At 37.6% G+C, this 17,079-nt stretch overlaps 1 protein-coding gene across 4 annotated transcripts in view; it reads left to right on the top strand.

Moving 5' to 3' along the window:
* Positions 1-17,079, top strand: part of SATB2 (SATB homeobox 2) — a 212,429-nt gene that overhangs the window by 131,666 nt on the left and 63,684 nt on the right. For all 4 annotated transcript variants that reach the window (XM_043445524.1, XM_043445523.1, XM_043445522.1 and 1 more), the window contains one exon: positions 5,428-5,900. In XM_043445524.1, coding sequence (XP_043301459.1) covers positions 5,428-5,900 — 473 coding nt within the window. The remainder of the gene's footprint in view (positions 1-5,427; positions 5,901-17,079) is intronic.

Here is a 17,079-nt window from a genome sequence, read left to right on the forward strand (position 1 = left end):
GAAATTATAAGGATCTGGGAACTCATTAGAAAAGGGGAATTAGTATGTATAATCTTAAAGGATGCGAAGAACTGACTCATTAGAAAAGACCCTGATGCTGGGAAAGATTGAAGGCAGGAGGAAAAGGGGACGACAGAAGATGAGATGGTTGGATGGCATCACCGACTTGATGGACATGAATTTGAGTAAGCCCCGGGAGTTGGTGATGATCAGGGAAGCCTGGTGTGCTGCAGTCCTTGGGGTCGCAAAGAGTCGGACACCACTGAGTGACTGAACTGACTGAATCTTAAAGAAAGATTGACTGATACTATTCTGATTCTTGTTGCACCAAGTTCATAGAGATTTCCCAGAGCTCAAGAAAGTAACTCAAATGTAATTAAGTACTGAAAAATGAAAATAGTGACATTTTGGAAAATTAGCTTTTGATCAAAGAATGTTTGCATTAAGAGGATATTTCTTTTTCTTTTTTTTTTTTTTGTAGAAAAAGAAATGAATAAAATATCTACTTCTTAAGTACCCGAAAACATAGTTTGCTACTTGAATTTGCCTTTATTTTGGCTGAATTAAAAAGCAAGCAAACAAAAGTGAATTGAATGTCTGAGGGCAAGTATTTCTGCCTGAGAAGTATAATTTTACTCTGGAAACTTTGTTCTTCATTTATTGATGTGGTGTATCACATTGATTAATTTGTGGGTATTGAAAAATCCTTGCATCGTAGGGATATATCCCACTTGATTGGATTCAGATTGCTAGTATTTTGTTGAGGATTTTTGCATCTGTATTCATCATTGATATTTGACCTATAATCTTTTTTTTTTTTTTTTGTAGTACCTTTGTCTGATTTTGGTATAAGGGTGATGGTGGCCTTGTAAAATGAGTTTGGGAGTTTTCCTTCCTCTTCAATTTATGGAACCTTTTCAGAAGGATGGGTATTAGCTCTTCTCTCAATGTGTGATAGAATTCACCTGTGAATCCATCCAGGCCTTCTGTTTGTTGGGCATTTCAGTGCTTGTGGTTGGTCTGTTAATGTTTTCTATTCCTTCCTGATTCAGTCTTGGGAGATTGTGACTTTCTAAGGATTTGTCCATTTCTTTCAGGTTGTCTGTTTTATTGGCACACAGCTGCTTGTGGAGTTCTCTTATGATCGCTTGTGTTTCTGTGTGTCAGTTGTAAAGTCTCTTTCTTCATGTCTAGTTTTATTCATTTGAGTCCTCCTCTTTTTTTTTTTCTTGGTGAGTCTGGCTAAAGGTTTATCAATTTTGTTTATCTTTTCAAAGGACCGACTTTTAGTTTCATTGGTCTTTGCTACTGTCGTCTTTGTCTCTCATTTATTTCTGCTCTGATCTTTATGCTTTTTTTTCTTTCTGCTAACTTCAGGGGTTTTTTGTTTGTTTGTTTGTTTATCTTTCTCTAGTTGCTTTAGGTGTAAGGTTCAGTTGTTGTTTGAGATTTTTCTTGTTTCCTGAGGTGAGATTGTATTGCCATGCTTTCCTCTTAGAACTGCTTTTGCTGCATTCCATAGGTTTTGGATCATTGTGCTTCTGTTTTCATTTGTTTCTAGATACTTTATTTCCTCCTTGATTTCTTCAGTGATTCATTAGTTGTTTAGTAATGTATGATTTAGCCTCCACATATTTGTGGTTTTCTCAAAATAGTTTTTTTCTTGTAGTTTATTTCTAATCTCATAGCACATGGTCAGAAAAGATGCCTGATACAGTTTTAATTTGCTTGAATTTACCACGGCTTGCTTTGTGGCCCAGCACATGGTTGATCCTGCAGAGCGTCCCATGTGCACTTGGGAGAAATGTGTATTCTGTTGTTTTTCAACAGAATGCTCTATAAAAATCAATTAAGCCCATCTGGTCTAATATAGCAATTAAGGCCTTTGTTTCCTTATTGATTTTTTGTTTGGATGATCTGTCCATTGACAGAAGTGGAGTGTTAAAGTCACCCACGATTATTGTGTTAATTTCTCCTTTTATGGCTGTTAGTATCCGCCTTATATATTGAGGTGCTACTACGTTTGTTGTATGTATATTTACAGCTGTTATGTATTCTTTTAGGATTGATCTCTTGATCATTATATAGTGTCCTTCTTTGTCTCTTATAACAGTCTTTATTTTAAAGTCTATTTGTCTGATATGAGCATTGCTACTTTAGCTTTCTTTTTATTTCCCTTTGCATGGAATACCTTCTTCCATACCTTCTTCACTTCTTTCAGTGAGGAGCTTACAATAGCAACTTCTGTCCTGTGAAAACTGTGTTAGATTACCTTGCTCAAAGGCTCTTAACTATTTGCTTGGTTTGATTTTAAGTGCGTCTTATTACAATACCTGAAAAATATTTGCCTTTAGAGGATAAGATTAAAATAATTTGTTTACCTTGAACTTTATGAAGGAAAGGTGAATACAAAATATATGAATTACTTCGAAAGGATTAAGTTATGAATTGAAGTCTTAAAGAAGCTTGAAGTAAACTTTTGACTTATTTAGGAGTTCATAGGAAAGTTAAGCAATCATTCAGTTTTTTAAAAAATCATGAAAAAATATTGTATATGTCTGAATATAAGGTGCTCCCAAGATATGGATGTCTATGTGCTTTACCAGTTAGAAGTTTTAAATATAAAAGCCTTTAGACATGTAATAAAATGACCAGGTATATATTTACATTGTTAATGTATTAATTTGCTTCCTTGTATGTATTTAAAAATCACATGTTATATAAAATATTAATTTAGAAACATTACTTTCTTGATTGGTTTTTTTCAAATACTTTACCTATGACTTGATTCTAGTGACTTTGTTCTCTCTAAATTCTCTGTTTTGAGTCATCTCACCCAGTTTTCCAGCACACATCACTTTTGCCTAAATATTTTGAGACTCAGTACTTTTTCTTTGGAAATTTATTTTGTATTAGGGTATAGCCAGTTAGTAATGTTGTGATAGTTTCAGGTCAACAGTGAAGGAACTCAGCCATACATATACATGTATCCATTTCCCCCCAAGCTCCTCTCCCATCCAGGCTATCACATAACATTGAGCAATAGGTCCTTGCTGGTTATACATTTTAAATATAGCAGTGTATACATGATCATTCCAGATTTCCTAAGTGTCCCTTTCCCCTGGCAACTATAAGTTCATTATCTTAGTTTGTGAGACTCAGTACTTTTTTGATCAATTATGATTCTATCACTGTAAGCTATGTGCGAATTTACAAGCACTGTTTGCATATTGAAAGGTGTGATTATTTTAAAAATTTGTCTTACAGGTGAATACTTTTCTGCTCTCTAGCATGTAATCACTCAAAGTAGTTTTCTTTAAAGTAATACCAATAGACTTTTCCATAATCATATACAGCATTTCCAATTGTAAGAAAAAATTACTAAATCCATGTGGAATTTTTGCTTTATCAGATTCTGGGGAAATTCCTTGGAAGCCCAGTGGTTGGTATTACATGCTTTCACTGCCAGGGCCTGGGTTCAGGCCTGGGGAAATATTAATAGAATGCCTCAAGCAGAGTGTCAAAATAAAAACAACAGCATAACACAGTTTTTGTTAGATTATATCCACAAGCATTGAAGCTGGCAAAGATAGAGGTTGTTTCAGCCTAATGTGTTTTCCCCAAACAAACCTTAGCTTTACATAATAATGTAATACAGAGATTTAGATAAGGATTTGATTTGGTATGATGTGACTTTTTTTTTTTTTTTGCTGTGAGTCTTTCTTGAGAAATATTCTTGAGGGAAGAAAGGACTGCCTCACGTTTGAACACACATGATACTTTCCTTTTTCTCCCTTTCAAAGTTATTCCTTAAATCTTTACTAAAGTACAATAAAACATATAGGAAAAATAACCTGGAGAAAGGGAGAATTTTATTTAATCGTAAATCAGTTCACTTCAGTTCAGTCACTTAGTCATACTTCCCTGTCCATCACCAACTCCCAGAGCTTACTCAAATTCATGTCCATTGAGTCGATGATGCCATCCAACCATCTCATCCTTTGTCCTCCTTCTCCTTCTCCTTCCCCTTCTTCCATCTCATCCCCTTCTCCTCCTGCCTTCAATCTTTCCCAGCATCAGGGTAAAGTCCAATGAGTTAGTTCTTTGTATCAGGTGGCCAAAGTATTGGAGTTTCAGCTTCAACGTCAGTCCTTCCAATGAATATTCAGGACTGATTTCCTTTAGAACTGACTGACTGGACTCTTAAGGGTCTTCTCTAACACCACAGTTCAAAAGCATGAATTCTTTGGCGCTCAGATTTCTTTATAGTCCAACTCTCACATGCATACATGACTATTGGAAAAACCATAGCTTTGACTAGACAGACCTTTGTTGGCAAAGTAGTGTCTCTGCTTTTTAACATGCCATCTAGGTTGGTCATAGGTTTTCTTCCAAGGAGCAAGCGTTTTTTAATTTCATGGCTTTAGTCATCATCTGCAGTGATTTTGGAGCCCAAGAAAATAAAGTCTCTCACTGTTCTCATTGTTTCCCCATCTATTTGCCATGAAGTGATAGGATTGGATGCCATGATCTTAGTTTTCTGAATGTTGAGTTTTAAGCCAACTTTTTCACTCTCCTCTTTCACTTTCATCAAGAGGCTCTTTAGTTTCTTCATTTTCTGCCATAAGGGTGGTGTCATCTGCATATCTGAGGTTATTGATATTTCTCCCAGCAATCTTGAAAGCAGGTTAAAGGCTAACAGAGTTTTGCCAAGAGAATGCAGTGGTCCTAGCAAACAAATGGCAAATCAAGGTGATATTATTAATTTTGTGAGACTTTTTCTTATTCTAGTGCATATCACAATCATTAAAATATCCATGTCTTAAAGATACATTCCTATAGAAAAGATAGCAAGTGAGGAGTTGAAAGGATATACTATGAGACAGGCAAATTATATAAATGTCTCCATAGTTGTATAATAGTATTTATGTGAGATTTTTATTAGGAGATAGCAGTTAATTTGGCAGAAGATGTTGTCCTTGTCATTTCCTGATACCCATGAATGACACCGTTAACCACAAACTACAGAAGATGAAAAACAGCTTTAAAAAAAAAAAGAAAAACAGCTTTTTTTTTTTTTTTTACCACAGTGAATAATGAAGGAGGTGATAAGAGCTTGGAAACATGAGAAGATTTAGAATTTGTAATGGCTAGTTGTTTCTGTCTTGGCTATTTAATAAAATGCCTACCTTTAGAAATTAAAAAAAGGCAAATATTTTTACTTCCATATCATAACCTATGGAAAAATTTATTATTGTAACCTTTTTTTCAGGAAAAGATGACTCACTTTTACTCTGGGTCTTCCAGCTTTATATGAAAAAAATCTTTTTCATTACTATACCAAAAATATAATTTAAAACTACATGTATCAGCAACAAATTATACTAATGATGATAATGACAAATTATCCTTTTTATCTCTTAACAGTGGAAAGAGTGGAACGAGAAAACCTTTCAGACTATTGTGTTCTGGGCCAGCGTCCAATGCATTTACCAAATATGAACCAGCTGGCCTCCCTGGGGAAGACCAACGAACAGTCTCCTCATAGCCAAATCCACCACAGCACTCCCATCCGAAACCAAGTGCCCGCGCTGCAGCCCATCATGAGCCCCGGTCTCCTTTCTCCCCAACTCAGCCCACAGCTCGTCAGGCAGCAGATCGCCATGGCCCATCTGATCAACCAGCAGATCGCCGTCAGCCGGCTTCTGGCTCACCAGCATCCCCAAGCCATCAACCAGCAGTTCTTGAACCACCCGCCCATTCCCAGAGCAGTTAAGCCGGAGCCAACCAACTCCTCTGTGGAAGTATCTCCAGATATCTACCAGCAAGTCAGAGATGAGTTGAAGAGAGCCAGTGTGTCCCAAGCTGTCTTTGCAAGAGTGGCATTCAATCGCACACAGGTACCATTAGCATTAAACATCATAAAGTTTACATCATGTTCATGATACATCATGCACCATGTTAATACTATGGACACGTTGTGACAAATATTTTTTATCTCTTTAAAGTTTTTCTGTGGATCTCAGAGCACACAGAATCAGATTAATTAATAACCTTTAGTTCATGAAATACTATCACCATTGATCTATGCTTGGCCATAATTAATTAATTTCAGCAATGTAATGAATATCTGTGAATTCACTACCCAACTCAGCACCTGAAATGTTACTAGTGACATGGGTCTCTTTATGTACTTCTCCTTCTCCCCTCTTTTCCATTTACTTTCCCCAGATGTAACCCTGATCTTGAATTTTGTGATTATCATTCTTTGTTTTTATTTTTTAAAAAACTAGTTCTAAAACTTAACCTTATCTTTGAACTTTACAAAAAATATTATTATGTTATCATTTTTATAATTTTTAATAAACCCTTCAAAATGTATAAGTTAGATTTAAGATATTGATTAAGTAGTAAAGTAGTATTGATAAAGGGCCTCCCAGGTGGTGCTAGTGGTAAAGAACCCAACTGCCAGTGTGGGAGACGTAAGAGAGAAGGTCGATTTCTGGGTCGGGAAGATCCCCCTGGAGGAGGGCCTGGCAGCCCACCCCAGTATTCTTGCCCAGAGAATCCCCATGGACGGAGGAGCCTGGAGGTCTACAGTCCATAGGGTTACACAGAGTTGGACATGACTGAAACGACTTAGCACAAAGTAATAATGGATAGTTGACTCATATTTTTAGTGTTTTGAGAGAATTATATGCCAATATAATATTAAATGATAGACAGTGAACAGTTTAGCTATGTCTTACTTTATTGAAGGCTGCTTATAATCAAGAAGTTCTTTCCTACCAGTACTAAATGTGAGTGTGCATTAGATTCGCATGGAAGACTGTTAAAACATAGGTTGTTAGACCACTTCCTAGAGTTTCTGATTCACAGGTCTAGGGTGGGACCCAGAAAGTTGCATGTCTAACAAGATCCCGGCTGGTCCTGCTGCTGGTCTGAGGTCACATTTTGAGAACTGCTAATCTAGCTCTTATGCCATTGTCCCTTTGGTGTCTGTAGGACTTTGGTTCCAGGGCCCTCGCAAATACCAAAACCTACAGATGCTCAAGTCCTTTATATAAAATGGTGCAGCACAGTTGGTCCGCCCTATCTGTGGATTTTGCATCCACAGACACACAGGACCACTTGTATGAGTGCCCAAAAAGTAAAAGTGCCTGATCTTCAGGAGCTGACAGTCTGGTAGTGAAAAGTAAAATGTACTCAGATAACTAAAATAAAATGTGAAGTCAGGAGAATAATGTAAGATAATGTGAACAGTGACTGCAGTGGGTGTTTGTGAGGAGTTGGGGTTAGGCATACTTAGAGTAGAGTAAGTAAGTGAGTAAGCAAGTGAGTCTTTAAGAGGACAGTGGGTTTAAGTTAGCCACCCTACTAAATGCAAGGCAGGAAACCAAGCTCTCTGCAGATGCAAAGATGAAAAATATTGTGAGCGAGCACATATGTGAACAGCTGACTTGAGTATGAAGGTTTCTGGATAGTTAGACCTTGAAGGATGAATAAAATTTAATGGGCAAACATGGGGAAGATGGGTATTTTAGGTTAAAACACACACACACACACACACACACACACACACACACACACACACACACACACACACACACACACACACACACACACACACACACACACACACGAAAAAGGTTGAGTCAGAAAAAGTCAGGACCAGCTGATAGCTGATAGCAAAGCTAGATATAACTTACAGGTAGAAGAACAGATCCGAAAAGATCTTAGGTTCATGCTAAGAACTTTGAACTGTGTTTAATAAGCAGTGGAAACCATTGACAGTTGTATGTAGGGATATTCTTTCATCGAATGATCAGAATGGATCTTAGGAATACTTTTTTCCCTTCAATGATATCGAGAGGGTAGGGATTTTACTTAGGAGGCTGCCTTGCATGTACGGCTGAAATGCAGAGAAGTTTTGAACAAGACTGGCGCCAGTGGAGTGGAGGGTGTTGTTAACAAGCGTGAGAGTGAAGCTGACAGAAATTGCAACTACCTGGAGTAGAGGTAACACTAGGGTTTGAGCTGACTACCAATGAAGCGTAATTATTTAGAGAATCAAGGAGGGTATTGAAAGAGAGGGTTGGAGTAAAGTTAAAGTGATTACTGTGGGCTGTTTGACTTTGGGCTATTTGACTCTGAAGTGCTCATAGACTCCTTAAGTGAAGATGTGCAGCAGTCCTTGAAAATAAGAGTTTAGTGCTAAGAATAGTTGTTAGGGTTACAGAAAGAGATGAGAAATTTATTCACAAAACCTGGAATTTAAAAAGACAGCAGAGGGAGGGGAGAAGCCCCCAGCGCTACTAATGCCAAGGAGAAGAGACCACGAAGTGCCAGGAGAGGTGGGGGCAGGTGAAGGTAGAAGAAAGGGGAGATGCTGATAAAGTATAGAGGATTTGGGCTGAGAGTCTCCAGAGGAGACTCTTCCATGTGGGGAAAACTAAGAAGTCTAGGGAGGGGAAGTTTGAAACCATGCCATGAGATTTGGTGTTTGGTTGGGAGAAATCCTTGGCAAGCTTTAGAGTATAATTTCATTAGAGTGGTGAGGGCAGGAGCCAGAATTTAGGAGTTAAGGAGTGATTAACTGTCAAGGATACAGAAGCAGTGGCTGCAAATTACTCTTTCCAAAATTTGGTGTTGAAAGGGAGACCAGAAATGGGTTGACAGTTCTGAAAGTGAGAGGGAGTCAATTTGAGACAGAAGAATTAGCTTGGGCCTCAGCTGAAGTCAAACAGCATGAAGGACTGATGGAACCAACCACTGTGGTTTGGTAACAGTCTTCAGCCACGGTGAAACTGCGGGAGTAGGAGCAGGGAAGAAAGGCAGTGGGCTTGCTTGAGATTTGGTGCTGACAGATTAGGTATGGCAGGGGACCAAGAGGGGTGAAACCTCTTGGTCCCCTGACTCCTAGCTGATGGTTGCATTCTGTTACTGACAGAGCCTGTAGCATCATTTGAAAATGAGTTCAGAGGTTCACAGAGGGCTACACGTGTTCCAGACATCACTAAACCACTATTCTTTTGTGGCTTAAAGTGCTAGGGTAGCATGTGTGTGTCCTCAGCTATCTGGATTGAGCCCATAAGAGTGCTTCTCTTCTCGAGCAAGTCTGTTCCATACTATTATAAAACACAAAGTGTTTTATATAAAAGGATGTGTCTTTAAGCCTGTATTTTGCAGTTCTGTCTCTGTGTGTGTGTGCTCCTTCATCTATCACTCATGTGCATGAATAGGCATTTCAAGGCTAGTCAACATTTTATTGCTGGTTATTTATCTAGCTCCTTTGAATAAGGATAAGGTTGAGAGCATGGTTGTATTGCTTTGGATTTTGGAATCAACGTATGCAGTATACAGTTTATCTAAATAGCATGAAGCATGAGAGAAGACTCCCCATGAGGCTAGACCAAGGCAGGCCGTGTTGCTATGAAGAGATGCTCTGCCAAAGCCCTGGGCCCTTGGAGGCCTGTCTTCTTCTGCACAATCCTTTTTGTCTGTTTTTTGGAATTAATGATTTTTCTTTGGCATTGCCATCTTTCAAGTGCCAAGTTATAAAAGGTCTAATTGAAGCACAGAACATATTTTATTATTTTGCTCCTGCCATTAAATTTGTAAGATGGCTACACCCAGAAAGAAACATTCACTTTCAATCAACCTGAGCTTGAGTTCATGGGCCAGCCTTGAGGATATCAAGTGGAAACTGCATAGGAATGTATGAGTATTTCATTTTAAATTTCTGCTTTTAATTTGGGAAAGCTTTTCATCCCTCTGGGATCATAACCTGTTGTGTATAAAGCCCAGCCTAATCAAGGTAGATGGTATTGACAGAATGACATAGTTTGAACTTAAGCTGGAGGTCAACAGGCAGATTGTTTCTGCTGAATATGCTGTAGTCACTACAGCAGAGGTTGGACAGCTGGGTTTTACCAGCAACATTGTTGAATGGACGATAACGGTCTACTGTGCCCCATGAAACCAACCATGGATTTTCCACATGATAGGCTGTCTTGAGTGGAATCAGAAATATGTTAGTGATAAAATAACTTGTTAATAAAAAAAGATTAACTTTGTAGATAATAACATAAACGAGTTGTTAATCTGTGGACAGTAACGAATCTCAACTTTTTTTTCCCTCAAAGCAAACAGAATCAGAACCATTTATTTTGATGGACACCTAAGACGAGTTCTAGTCTTGTACTCCGTTGTTTTACTGGTGTGTAGCATGTGCTTGGGCTTCTTCAATGGCTCAGTGGGTGAAAAATCCACTTGCAGTGCAGGAGATGCAGGAGATGTGGGTCTGATCCCTGGAGCATATTGTCAGTTTACTATTTTTCATAAATAGTCCATGATATCTATTATTCACTTATTATCAAATTCAGTAAAAAGCATTTTGATTTGTCACACTATAGTTTGTGTTCTTGGATTTGTTCTTGATGATTGGACCAAGAATAAATTTAATAATTAATTTCTCTGTTTTGTATGTGTGTATGTGTACATGTAGAACAAAAATCACATGCACAACGTTCACAAATGAATTGTTAAAAAAAAAAAGCCTAGTTTTTCATGTTTAAGACTTCCAGATGAAAAACTGAAATTCATAATAAATAGCATTTGAAAAAGCAGTTCTTAAAGGAAAATCTTAATTACTTTGTATGTCTGATCCATTGCTACTATAAATAACAAAAGGGGAAAGGAACTGTATTTTTGGTTCCTGGTATTAAACACCAAGAACTTGCTTTTTAATACATTTGAATTCTTATCAGCGTGTCTCTTAAAAACAGAAAATACGTTGGTTTGATAAAATGATCTCCTACCCATACTTCTTGACAAGGTCCTGACTTCTGCCAGAGTCAGAGATCAACAGCCTTTTGCCATTCTGATCTTATTTATTATTATTTCTTGCACTTCTTTGTTAGTTTGTTAATACTGTCTAAACTAAGAACATAAATTAAGTCACATGTTCTGGGCAAGGGAAACGGCACATTTGAGATCATGCAGTACCAGGATATTGAATCTTCAGCGTGAGCATGAGACTAACATGATTCCAGATACAGGGCGAGGCAGTGTGTTACGTCGTGTCTGTGCCACAAGCACGATTTGTTGTTGTCCAGCTGCTGAGTTGTGTCTGACTCTTGGCTACCCCCTGGACTGGGGCCCACCAGGCTTCTCTGTCCATGAGATTTCCCAGGCAATAATGCTGGAATGGGTTGTCATTTCCTCCTTCAGGGGGTCTTTCCCATCCTGGAATCAAACCCACATCTCCTGCATTGCAGGCAGATTCTTTACTACTGAGCCGCCAGAGAAGCTCCAAGCTTCTGCATGGTAGAAGCCTATTTTTGCCGTTTGACCTTATGTAAAATATACTCTGAGCACATCACTTTCTTCTTTGCTAGTCTTCTGAAAGAAAAGGTTAGCCTTACTTCTGGAGACTTTTATGACACATGGGAGCCTATGAGAATAGTAGGAGAAAAGTGGTATTTTCTGACCTGGTCATTAATATTCTGGCAATCCTATGACACGTTACTAAGCGTTTCTGTTACCTATGGTCACAAAGTGCTGTGATGCACCAGAGGAGGCTGGCCTCCATCCTTCACTCCTCCAGCACCGCCTCCCAGCCTCCGGCCTCATGCTTTACTTCTAACTCGTGTGTCTGCTGGTTGGCTTTTCCGTCAAAGGAGTTTGCTCAGGTGACTGGATTTTCCTTTGCTCGAGCTGACAGAGAGCTGGAAGCGCTAAACAGGTATCTGATAGGCGCAGGAGGATGAAAGCCCAGCTCCTTGCCTCCCATCGCAGGGACAGCGCTGACCTGTGACTTTCACTCCAGAGGTCTCTGCAGACTGGGCTGAGGCTGGGGCTTTGCTTGCTTTTCTCCTGTTCTCTGTCCTGCTTCTTCCAGTCCCTCACAAGTTTCCCTTGGAAGCACCTCCTAAATAAATCACTTGTGTAGGAATCTATCTCAGGATGTGCTTTTTATCTCAGATAACAGATCAAGGTCATTGCTAGTCTAATTGACATTTGGTTATGCCATAGGATAGTAGTTTGAATAAAACATACCTTCACTTTTATACCTACTACCTTCAGAAATCCAAGGCAAGATGTTATTATGGAAATAGTATAGAGGTTTTTATGGTACCACTTTGTTTTAAAAATATTATCAATGTTGTTTATAAATCATGAGCAAGATGTTATTAGGGCAATAGTATAGAATTGTATAGATTTTTTTTACTATACTACTTTCTCTTGAAAACATTCTAGCTGTTGTGATTTTTAACTGAGTCCCCTGAATTTAATGGGCTGGTATGGATATTAGCCAGATTTACTTATGGATGTTGAATGTGGAGGGATTGGTTAGAGGGAGGGGAGAGAAAGAGAAGGAATGAGACAGAAATAGACATTGGATATGAGGCCCTGTGAGATCTTTCAGACTTGACATAAAGCCATCCTTACTGAGTCTCAAAGGTGCATTGTGTGATTTATGTGAGTTTCAGAGTAGCTTTGCTTCTCTGTCCTGCCCTATCTCCAGTGCTCTGTCAATGATGCAAATAGGTCTGTTAGACTGATAATTTTGAGAAGAGAACCGCTGTAGGGTTTTATTTTTTTTGCATATTCATTTTCCCTTGCTTCTGTCCCAGTTTTATTTCAGTGTTGGCACACTTAGCAGCCCTATAGACATGAAATAAGTTCCTGGCTATTTACTGTGTTTACCTCTTTGTATTTTGACAATTTGGTTATGAATCCTAACCTATAGCATTCTTTTGTCCCTTGTCACTTTATGGACTTAAGAAAATCAGTAAGAGGCTTTTGAAGATATGAAAAGGTTTGTGACTATTTTACAAGACTTAATATTACCCAGGAATGGTTGTGGGATGTCCACTGACCTATAATAAGAATGGTTTCATGAAATATGTACAATGACTCTTCCTTAATAGATAAACTATTCTCTAATTTATTTAAAATCCAATGACCTACATATTCATGTGTTCAGAAATCCCCCATTTACTAGCATTGTTTCTCCTTTGAGACCTTCCATTTGAGCAAATCTGTTAAATGAAGTAGAGAGGAAGCTTTGATCCAAACTAGGCTAAATCCATTGGAACAAATGCCCTGCCACATGTGAATGGGAGCATTAGAATGCCAGCAAAGGGAAATGAAGGGTTATCCTCTGTCCCTCTCTGCACCTCTATCCCCTTACCTTGAAGGTGGTGTTCAGGAAACAGCCATACACATGGAATTGGCAATAAAAAGTTTGTATCATTTGAATGAGACTTTGGGCGCATTCACTTTTGACGAAGTGTGGTTATTTTTCTTTTTTCTCTAGCAGATTATATGCCATAACTGGGAAAGTTCAGACTCATTTTGTGTCTAGGTAGCTCTTCTGAGTCAGTTCTTAGAAACATGTTTTCATTAGAAGTCTATATGGATTTTGCAAAATGTGTTAATGTTCTATAAAAGAAACGCTTCTAATTTGGTATCTGTAGTTTGTGAAAAAGTCACAAAGTTACACAATTTGCAGCATTTTATCAAAGGTCTTTTTTGAGAAAGCTGTTTATCTTTTATCTGGTATAGAAGAGAATTTTTAAAATCCTTTGTGAACTCATTTGGTTGATCGATCCTTAATTTGCATACTTTTTATATTTTTATGAGACTTTGCAAAAAAAAAATCTGTTGTTTATTTATTAAAGCCATATCATTTGAAGAAACTTAAGTCCAGGGTCATAAATACAATTTATGAAGTCACTCAGCCACCAGAGAATGTTTTCAACAGATTGGAAAATTAAATTGAGTGATGTATCAGAAAAATTGGCAGTAAGGTCAACAGCTAGAAATGTAAATGTCTTTGTGTGAAATGACATGGACTTTGCTTTTATGCTTTATTGGCACTTTGTTTGTAGTATATTCCCACCCACATTATTAAGGTTAAAAATTGAAGTGGCACAATTAGGAAGAGATGTGTAGCAACAAAGTGAAAATTCTAACAACCAAAATATTTGGAAGTCTGAGCTTTAGTTTGTTACCTGTTAGTTTTTTCTGATGGTGGGGAGAAATTTCTGTAACTTCTTGTTTGATTTATACTTATTGTTAGCCCAAGGGAGGCATGATTTAGTTACACATACCATTTGTACGTGTAGAAAACTTGACCTCCAAGATATTTAAAACTCTTTCTCAGCTTTCAGTAAGATATAGGCACTCAGCAATACAGCAATAGAATATAATGTAAATCCAGGGGTCTTGACTCCATGGTCCAGTGAGCTGGTTATAAAATGACTAGGGAACCTGTGAGAAAAAGGAAGTCCAGCCACTGAAAGATGGGCTGTAAATATGAAATGCCACAGATCAGGCATGAACATGTTATTGAGTTTTGAAGCAAATAATATGCCCTCTTTTGATTTCAACATTAAATTAATAAAGTAGGGAAAGAGGGTCCTGCAAGCTTCATAAAATAGGTACTCTTTCATTTCAGAATCACTGGCTTGAATTCATAGATTTAAAGATTATAATAATATTAATATCTCCCAAGACAGCAATGTCTCGAAGTTATTCAGTGACTTAAGGATGGCTGTCAAGATAGTGGTCTCAATTCTGTCCCTCCTTACATATAAAGACTGTCGTTAATTAGCACCTTTTAGGCAGTTTTGGGCAAAGAGCATGGGAGAAGCTGGCTCTGTGCTCTGGGTAAAGAGAAGTTTGACTCAGTGTCCCAGTGTATTCCCACTCCCAAATCTAACTGAAACAGAACATTTCATGTAAAAGAAAATATAAAGGCTCCTTTTATCCCCCTCCTTCACAAAACTTGTACCAAAAAATCAGAGGATACAGATAAGATAGTACAGTGTTCTATTCCTTTCATCCCTGATCAGTGTGAAAAATCCTTAAAAAATAGTTACTGAACTGTTACAAAGTGAAAGAAAGTGAAAATCGCTCAGTTGTGTCCGACTCTCTGGGACCCCATGGACTATACAGTCCATGGAATTCTGCAGGCCAGAATACTGGAGCGGGTATCTGTTCCCTTCTCCAGGGGATCTTCCAAGCCCAGGGATTGAACCCAGATCTCCTGCACTGCAGGCGGACTCTTTACCTTCTGGGTTACAGAGAATTCGAGGGGAATTCCCTGGCAGTCCAGTGGTGAGGACTGCACGCTCATTGCCAAGGGCAAGGGTTTCAACCCCTGGTTGGGGAACTAAGATCCCATGAGCTGTGGGTGTGGCCTAAATAAATAAAACTCAGGGCTTTTTATTTTTACTAAAAAAAAAACTACAAACCTGCCTTTTGATGATGGTTTTATAACATCACTATTCTCTAACAAGGAGGAGTTGACTCATTTTGCACAGGTGTGGAGTCTCTAACCTGAAATAAGATATTTCACTTCTAGTGAGTGTGTCTCAGTAGAGACCGGCACCTTTAGTGGGAAAGCCTAGTTTTGTTAGTTAACTAGTTTCTCCAAATCCTGGATGGTGTTTAAAGTAGGATTTTTATAGAAGAACTACAAGGCAACACTAGTTTTAGGTTCCATAGTTTATATGCTTTTCACTTTTGCTTATTCAAAGTAGTTTAAAAAATACATGGAGTGTTCCTTTCATGGCCATTGATGGAAATGATGACCATTTGGTCTGGGGTTAAGTGCATGTTTGTTCAAATAAAGTAAATTCAGTTTGAAGGCCAAAAATTCTGTGAGAAAAATACAACTAAATCAATTTGAAGTCAATTGGGAATTGATAAGGTTGTTTAAATTCTGTCTGCAAGTTTTGTGCCTAAAATTATTCCTGTAGACAGTAGTATTTACTTGCAAACTTCTCTGATCACCACACTCAGTAAGAAATAATTTTTACATTATGAGCTAGTATGTCTGAGTCACACACACTTAGACATTTGTGCACACATGTGTGTGTGTCTGTTTTAAGTTCCACCTTATTTCCAACTATATCTGTATATTTTTTCATGAAAGAAAAAGAAAAAAACCTTCATGAAACAATAGAGTATGAAGTACTGTGGTAATTTCTAATCTATTTAACTACATTTTGTTATAAATAAACTACCTATAATGTGCTAAATTAATTTTATCGGCCACTAGTAATTATGAACCATGTTTCAACAATGATGCAGATTAAAGTTGATTTTAAAAGTTACTTGGGGAAAGAAAGTGGTTTTACTTTTTTGAAGTATGAATAAGTATTAGTTCAGTGCTATCCTGAAATGTCCGTATGGTCATTTTGCTTTATATAATTTATTAAATTTTTCTTCACACTCTCCTCTATCCCAAATAATTTTAATTATTCTATTTCCTAGGAGTTATTTTAATTAATTTTTTAATATTTTCTGTCTTTATAGGAAGACATCTGTAAGTCGAGGGCCTTGAATATGTGAAGTTGCAAGTTGAAAATAAGAAATGTACTTTGATATTAGTTCTGTATTTATCCATTCATTTAACAAGGATTTGTTAAGCACTCAGAGACTACTGTAGGGTTATAATGAGGGCTAACATTTATTGAACATTTAACATGTATTCAGTACAGTTATAAGCTCTCTAGAGAACCCTATGAGGGAAGTGCAATTATTATCTCAATTTTGCTGGTGAGGAAACTGTGCCATAGGGAGATTAATTAATCTTCGTCCACTTGAAACCCAATTTTGAACTCAGAAGTTTTGACTTCAGAACTCATCCTCAAAATCACTTTATTCTCAATCATTTCTGTTACCATTGACCAGATGATGAAAGACACAAACCCTCCCTCAAGGAGATACAGGAATAAACAGACTTTTAAAATTGGTAATCCCACTGTGGTATAATAAGTCCTGTGATATGTTCCATGTACTGTATGACAACAGAGGTTTTTAACCCTGGAGGTGATCAAAGCTACGGCAGAAAATGTTCAGCAAGGAAAAAAAAATAATGTTTTATAATTATTTCAGGACAGAGTCAACTACTATGTTTATAGACTGCTTTTCTACTTATATCTGAATGCATTTGATACATTTGAGATATAAATATGCAATAAATGTATGTTTTTGTTTTGTTTTGTTTTTGAAAGTACTGTTTTTGCCAATGTTTTGACAAAGTAGCCAAAGCTAGTAAAT

This window comes from Cervus canadensis, chromosome 24 (assembly GCF_019320065.1).
Source record: "Cervus canadensis isolate Bull #8, Minnesota chromosome 24, ASM1932006v1, whole genome shotgun sequence".
In the NCBI taxonomy this organism is placed as follows: Eukaryota; Metazoa; Chordata; class Mammalia; order Artiodactyla; family Cervidae; genus Cervus; species Cervus canadensis.